The 7,774-nt window shown below is 34.4% G+C and overlaps 2 protein-coding genes across 2 annotated transcripts in view; both read right to left on the bottom strand.

The window, feature by feature from the left end:
• dpysl4 (dihydropyrimidinase like 4) overlaps window positions 1-3,484 on the bottom strand; it is a 20,435-nt gene extending 16,951 nt beyond the window's left edge. Inside the window, exons 1-5 of the mRNA XM_016510360.1 lie at window positions 3,360-3,484; window positions 3,182-3,227; window positions 2,872-2,913; window positions 1,241-2,021; window positions 218-630 (exon numbers count right to left, since the gene is read on the bottom strand). Of these exons, the coding sequence (XP_016365846.1) occupies window positions 218-562 (345 nt within the window). The 5' untranslated portion in view covers window positions 563-630; window positions 1,241-2,021; window positions 2,872-2,913; window positions 3,182-3,227; window positions 3,360-3,484. The remainder of the gene's footprint in view (window positions 1-217; window positions 631-1,240; window positions 2,022-2,871; window positions 2,914-3,181; window positions 3,228-3,359) is intronic.
• jakmip3 (Janus kinase and microtubule interacting protein 3) overlaps window positions 1,261-7,774 on the bottom strand; it is a 47,606-nt gene continuing 41,092 nt past the window's right edge. Inside the window, exons 20-29 of the mRNA XM_016510351.1 lie at window positions 5,982-6,035; window positions 5,793-5,858; window positions 5,632-5,700; window positions 4,484-4,561; window positions 4,124-4,330; window positions 3,704-3,769; window positions 3,360-3,488; window positions 3,119-3,227; window positions 2,867-3,008; window positions 1,261-1,369 (exon numbers count right to left, since the gene is read on the bottom strand). Of these exons, the coding sequence (XP_016365837.1) occupies window positions 1,261-1,369; window positions 2,867-3,008; window positions 3,119-3,227; window positions 3,360-3,488; window positions 3,704-3,769; window positions 4,124-4,330; window positions 4,484-4,561; window positions 5,632-5,700; window positions 5,793-5,858; window positions 5,982-6,035 (1,029 nt within the window). The remainder of the gene's footprint in view (window positions 1,370-2,866; window positions 3,009-3,118; window positions 3,228-3,359; window positions 3,489-3,703; window positions 3,770-4,123; window positions 4,331-4,483; window positions 4,562-5,631; window positions 5,701-5,792; window positions 5,859-5,981; window positions 6,036-7,774) is intronic.

Below are 7,774 nucleotides of genomic sequence, written 5' to 3' on the forward strand. Positions count from 1 at the left end.
CACAAAATCCATATACTGTTTTTCCACACTAATCACAACTAACGTGTCTGAGCCTCCTGTGATCTTTTTATGACAAGTTTGCTTTTTTATAAAGCTTTGACACAAACATGTAAACCGGAATTAAACAGCTACCAACTTAGCATACTTTAAACTGTAATGAGAGTTGTATGATCTATACACTTTAGCACACAAGAATAGTTGCAACTGCAGTGATTACCTCTCGTCGCCCGTTCTGCGCGCGACCGGGTCCGGTGGGGTAAACGAGGGTCTGACCCTGTGAGCTGCAGGACGGGGTGGGCTGCGTTTGACTCACGCTGCTGAAGTCACTCATGCTCGACGTGTCGCTGAAATTGTCCCTCTGATCGTCCACTCGTCCCCGAGGGTTTCTCCTGGCAGAACTGGGGCTGTACGACTCAAAATTCAAGGTCTTGTTCTCGAAAGCTCCTTCGATGTTGCAGAACATCCCTCCGAACTTCACCCGGGGTTTAGGACTGTCGGTGCCCAGTCTGGACAGCAGGGAACCCTGGTCATCCTCCTGGGGAAGGAGTCTTCTCTCAGCCATGGCTCACAGGAGAAATGGGAAGCCTGTTTGAGGAATCTTTGAGCTGGTATTCCAGAGACACACTTCCACTGAGAGAGAGAGACAGGTGCTGTTATAGGAGCTGTCCAGAGAGGCGTGGTGCTGAAATCCTCCACTCACTGGATTAGGAATAAGAAACCGTTATTTCAACGAAAAAACAAAATATGAAGTGTCATGCACGGAATTCTGGGAGCGTCAATTTACGTTTTTTCACTAAATTATATAATGACTTTCTTTTTCACTTCCAAAGACCCTAATTTTAACAGTATTTTACTGTAAAATTATATTAAATGTAATTACAGTTATTCACCGTATATAGCATGGAAACTTACTGATAACCAATTAACAGGTTTTTACTGTAGCATTTTTACATTTTTTTACTGTTAAAATCACAATCATTTTTTACAGTGCATAAGTTCCCCTCAAATATCATTGATCACTGCTTGTCTACTGTTTATAGCATAATGCAGATAGAGGGTATAATGCAAAACTATTGTTATGATAAGCAACGCCTTAAAAAATATATATTTTAAAATAAATATATATATATATATATATATATGTATGTATATATATATTAATCTAATCCATCAGTGATTATAGGTTGTACTAGGAAAAAGTATTGCAATTTCATGCTAAACAGACAGATGCTAAATAGACCAAGTGCTTGCAGATGTCGTTTACAGTGTGTCTGGTCTCATCTGTGCATGTGGAGATCTGGGAAAGTCCATCTGGAGGCTTGAAGATGTGCCCAAAGGAGAGGACTCCTGCCCCATATGCTGAATGCCTCTGGGAGTGAATGCGTTAAAACACTTTACAGCCGGAATGGATCATATAAAAGCACAATAGCTGCAGTCTAACAATAGCCTGAGGAAAGAGGGCTTGCATTTCATCTAATATAACAAATACATGATTCATTTCCATTCATACCTGACCAGAGAGACGATCTCACCACTTCTTACACGCATGGTATCTAAACAGATCTATAAAATATCGTCAACTACTGTGCAATGAAACTGTGAAAACAGACACAATCAATCATACATTCATAACCAGTTTTAGTAGGAGAGTGCGTGTGAATAAACTAAATTTTGCTGTTTATTTCCATATCAAATGCTCTTTTTAAATTCACATCATGTAGCAAAAATGGGTTTTCCTGCATGTTTTATAGTTAAGCAGAACATTCAAAGGCAGTGATCGTAAAATACATCTATTTTCATTTCCTTATTTCTGAAAACACAAAGGACTCCTGGGTATCTGTGAGCTGCAGCCCATATTCCGGAGCCTTCCGCTTCCTGGGTTTCTCTTTGATTGTAAGGCTGTGGCATTTCTTAGTTGCAAGATGTAACAGAGTGAGATGGAAGAAGCAGCCGGAGGCGGAAAACCTAGATTTTACCACTGTCTCCTCTCCTCTTTTCTATCTCTCTTGTCCATGCCAGAGCTGAATTTTACCAGACAGGAAAGTATATGAGCTCAGCAACATGGCAGGTTCATAACATGATGAATTTCTATTAGTTTAGAAAAACTGTCCTCTTAAAAAACACTCAGCTCACTATTGCTTTAAAACTTCTTTAGTAACCTCTTAATATGTACTGCTAGACACTAAACTATTTCTCTAGAAATTCTGACAACTCGGACTTTACAAAATAGTGTTGCAAATTTGTCAAAAACCCTTATAATTGTAAATTATAAACTGCTCTGTAGCGCCCTCTACTGACAGAACTGTTGCTGACATTAAAAACCATCTGAGTCCTTTTAAAATAAAACCTCTTGGACAAACAGATAAACTGAATTTGCGTTCAACAAATAAAAATAATGATGATGATGATGATGATGATAATACACATATTTATAAGATCTACATATGTTTAGTATATATAAATTTAAATATATAACAAATATTATATATTATTATTATAAACAATATTAAAACATTAATATATATATACACACACACATATATATATATATATATATACAGTATATGTATTATTATTAATATATTAAACAAAGGTACTATATATAAAAAGTACTATATACCATATATAGTATTACTATTTAAAAATGTGTATTATTGCTATTCATTATTTTAGAGTATTACTATATACAGCCTATGTATTTCTATTTACCCGACCCTTAGTCTTGAAAGAAATCTAGAAAAATAACTTTTAACTACTGTCTGTACTGTAATGACAGAAGTACTAATATATAATAAATATGTAAATGTTTAATTGCTTTACGCACACAACAAAAAACATATTCAAAGCATGTACAAATCAAGCTTACCTTACCTTGAGTTTCTGTTCAGAGGCACGTATGCACCCCAGAATCCTCTGTGTGGCTTTATTTTCAGTGAACAGAAAAAGACGCAAAAACATCCTCTTAGTTTTCCAGTCTTCCTCTGAGAAATTTATTTGAAACACTGCTCCTGTACATTAGAAAACCAGACATAATTTTAATTCCAGGATTCAACTTTCAGTTCCACTTCTCTCAATGCACAGGAGCGGGCGAGCGCCACCACGCAAACACCAGACGCACTGTACCACCAGAACCGAAGCAGAGTGAGTGTAAACAGTGGGAGGAAGGATTTGAACGTAACACCTCTCATTCCATCAGGCTTCCAAAGGGAAGCAGCCTCCAGCACCACCTGCTTAGCAGGGAAAGGAGAGAGCGTTTCAATTTAAGAGTCCTTAAATTCCACACGCACAGAGGTCACACAAAGCAAAGTTCAAAAGGTCAGGAGGATAAAAACAGGTTTAGTTCACAAGATAGAGAGCACCGTATTCCATGTCCATGTTCCAGAGTTGATGTGAACAGAGTTGAAGTCTCGTATCAGCGCAGAAGAGATGGCTGGGACCCCTGATGACACGTGTGTCACCCTCCTCTGGTACAGAAGAACACTTGAGGCCTGTGAGCTAAACAAAAACAACATCTACACTTAGAACCTGGTGACATCGGAAGACTCATCAAGGCTGCATTTATTTGATCAAAAAACAACACAACGGAACAAAGAGGAGAGAATCAAATAAACATCACATTTAGACTTGAGATAAAAGCATTATTGGAGAAGATGATTGTGCTGACCTTGACATAAAATGATAGATGAGTGCTCTATATGATTACCTTTTCTTCTAGTTCCTTTATCTGTCGCTTCTGAGCCTCTATCCATTCTTCCAGCTCTTTTATCCTCTGTTGAGACACGAGTCTGTGTGCATTGAATTTATTTAATACACGAGTTTCACAGTTTGAGTTGAATTACTGAAATAAATGAACTTTTCCACGACATTCTAATTTATTGAGATGCACCTGTATACACATTACAGTATCATAAACTAATTTCCTTTCACACACACAGACACAATTAATTAAACAACATTACTGTTCTGCATATATATATATATATATATTTTAAATGTGTATATTTTGTGTATCTCTCTCTCTCTCTCTCTATATATATATATACAGTATATATATATATATATCAGTACATGTCTATAGAAATAAGCATGATCTCTTTCACTTATATTTTCTAGAAGTACATACCGCTTGAGCATGTTGCAGCAGTTCCATCCTCTCTCTGAGTATCTGCGCATCTCTCTCTCGTAATTCACTCAAGACCTGCCTCTTCCACTGATCCACAGCCTCTCTCAGCGAACCACGGTCCTGCTCGCTCAGCAGCTCGGACAACTTCCCACCCGTCTCCTCCTGCTGCAAAGCGTCAAACAGCATCGCCTCCAACTCAAGGATGCGCTGAGAGAAACACAGAGGGGAGTGGGCCAGAGATGACATGCATTCACCACCAGGGGGCACAGGAGGACAGAACTGCATCTCATAATAGAGTAAAACTCCTCCGCAGTGCTTGAGAATAAAGCATATGGATTATTGGCCATGTACAGTCCTTACCTTATGTGCATGGTCCAAAGACTGCTTTCTGTAGTCTAATTCCTCGTCTAAATATCCTTTTTGTTTACTAAAGAGCTCCTTCGGAGGAAAATGACAAGAGGAAATAATAATTTTGATGTAAAAACACCACATTAACAAAAGTTATTTTGAATAGATTAGTGAGTGAGATTATTATTATTATTTAAATCCTATAAAAAAATGTAAGCCTGTTGTTAGAACCATTACTATTTATTCAAAAAGAGGATATACAGTGGGTACGGAAAGTATTCAGACCCCCTTAAATTTTTCACTCTTTGTTATATTGCAGCCATTTGCTAAAATCATTTAAGTTAATTTTTTTTCCTCATTAATGTACACACAGCACCCCATATTGACAGAAAAACACAGAATTGTTGACATCTTTGCAGATTTATTAAAAAAGAAAAACTGAAAAATGCTCAGTATTTAGTAGAAGCACCCATTTGATCTAATACAGCCATGAGTCTTTTTGGGAAAGATCCAACAAGTTTTTCACACCTGGATTTGGGAATCCTCTGCCATTCCTCCTTGCAGATCCTCTCCAGTTCTATCAGGTTGGATGGTAAACGTTGGTGGACAGCCATTTTTAGGTCTCTCCAGAGATGCTCAATTGGGTTTAAGTCAGGGATCTGGCTGGGCCATTCAAGAACAGTCACAGAGTCGTTGTGAAGCCACTCCTTCGTTATTTTAGCTGTGTGCTTAGGGTCATTGTCTTCTTGGAAGGTAAACCTTCGGCCCAGTCCGAGGTCCTGAGCACTCTGGAGAAGGTTTTCGCCCAGGATATCCCTGTACTTGGCCACTGTATATATATATATATATATATATATATATATATAGTTATTCATGATATTAATTATATACCAAACTGTCCAAATTACCATTACCTTATTGTAAGAAATAAAATAAAATAAAAATTGTAAAGTATTTATATATGTAATGAGAATCTAATAAGAATCATGAAAAAATCAACAGTAAAATGTTTGGAATTTTATAAACATTACACATAATATGCTTAATTTTCTTACTTATAAAATTATAATTTATTTCTAAATTATTTCTAAATTTTGGGGTAAAATAAATAAGAAGAACTTATGGAAATTAAAGTGTGTAATGCATTTAAATACATTTACCTTTTCACTTTCGATGTCCAACATTTTCTGCTGTAATGCTGATTTGGTGACTTCAATTTGCTCTAACCACTGGACACAAGAGACGTCAAAATACAGAAACATGAAACAGTCATTAACTCAGCATGAAATATTATTATTATTATTTTTTTAAGAAGACATACCTTCTCGGCTAATGTTAATACTGTTCTGGCATGAATAACCACAACTTGCTCCTCGTTGGTCAGATTCTGTTCGTGTCATCCAATGAAAAGATGAGACAGCAGTGACAGAGATATAGTACGCATGTGTACCAAACACACCCAGGCATGTGTAAACACACACATTTACATATGAAATCAACATACACTTACGGCGTTATCCCCCAGAATATCCAGTTTCTTCATCAGCTCTGTGATCACAATGTCCTGTGGTGTGAGAAAGACTTTAATTGAGAGATATTAAACCACAAATTCTCCTCCAGACATCAGCAGATTAGATCTGTGCTGGATCACTGACAGTCTGTTACGTGTTTGGACTGATATCAGTTCCATCTGAAAAACTACACTGAAAAAATTTCTACACAGAAAAAATCTCAGCTGATATGTGCAATAAAAATCAACAAGAACCTTAAACCTAGTCAAATATCTACAGTAAGAGTTGTTTTCTGTGGCACTGTTTTTTTTAGATAATTATTAACTTAAAATATATTATAATATCTTTAAATATCATAATAGCGTTATCATCACGCTATGTGGGGTAAGTTGTCACTATAAGAATCTGCTGTTTATTTGAAAAGGCACACCATATCTGTATTTAAAATGTGTTACAATGTATAATGTACTATAATATAAAAAGATTTAATAATACAATTCTGAAAACATAATAAATTAGTATAATATTAAACCATTATGTAATGAAATATAAAATAATATATAAATTAAAAAGGAAAAAAATAAATCTGTATTTAATTGTTATATGTAAGATAACATAAAAAGCTTTCTTTTAAAAGATTCAATAAGTAGAACAATTATAAAAACATAAGGTAACAGTATTAAATCATTATTTAATAAAATACTATGTAAAGCAAAACATGTCTATTTAAAATGAGTTATATGGAGCATAATATAATAACATTTCTTTTGAAAGATTTAATAGGTAAAACAATTATGAAAACAATAAGGTAATGAAATATTAAATAATTATTTAATAAAACAAAATACTATATATAATAAAAAAGCACAACATATATATTTAAAATGTGTTGTATGTAGTATGATATAGGGAAATAATTATAAAAACAACAATGCAACATTAATATTAAATCATTATTTAATACCATTTAAAATACTATATATATATAAAGTAAAAAGTTAAAACATATCTGTTTTTAAAATGTTGAGTTATATGTAGTATAATATAAAAATATTTATTTTAAAAGATTTGAGTAAAACAATAATAAAAAAAAAGGTTAAATCATTTAATAAAATATAAAACACTATGTATATAAAATGTGTTATATGTAGGATAATATAAAAATAATTATTTTAAAAGATTTAATGAGTAAAATAATTATGAAAACATAATAAGGTAACAACATTAAATCATTTTGAATAAAAAAACTATATAAAGTAAAAAGGCACAAATATTTAAAATGTTACAAAACAATGTAACAATATTAAATTAAAATAATAATAAAAAAATATGAATGAATAAAAAAAAAACTATTGAATTTGTACCACAGTATCACTGAGACAACTTGCCCCAACCTGATCGTTCATTATTAAAGTGCCCCTATTATGGATTTTTGAAAATTACCTTTCAGTAGTAGTGTGTAACATAGCTCTAAGTGAATGAAACATCCTGCAAAGTTTTAAATCTGAAAGTGCACCGTGTATAAAGTTACTGTCTCTCAAAAGAAAGCTTGTTGGTCTTTTCCCGTTGGTCTGAATGAAAATGCAAATTCCTTCTTTGCCACTAGGTGCCGCTTTTGGAGCAGTAAAAATAACGGTTTCCCCGGTAACGCTGTACACAAAGCAGCGCTGCTCTCACAAACGCTGCTTTATCAGGCATCACAGGCAAGATGAAATGAAAATGAGACCAATCGACCAATCACCGCAGATTAGCGTCAGGCAAAGGAGGGGTTTGGAAAAATTAATCGTTGAGC

This window comes from Sinocyclocheilus rhinocerous, unplaced genomic scaffold (genome assembly GCF_001515625.1).
Source record: "Sinocyclocheilus rhinocerous isolate Xijiao unplaced genomic scaffold, SAMN03320098_v1.1 scaffold2189, whole genome shotgun sequence".
Classification (NCBI taxonomy): Eukaryota; Metazoa; Chordata; class Actinopteri; order Cypriniformes; family Cyprinidae; genus Sinocyclocheilus; species Sinocyclocheilus rhinocerous.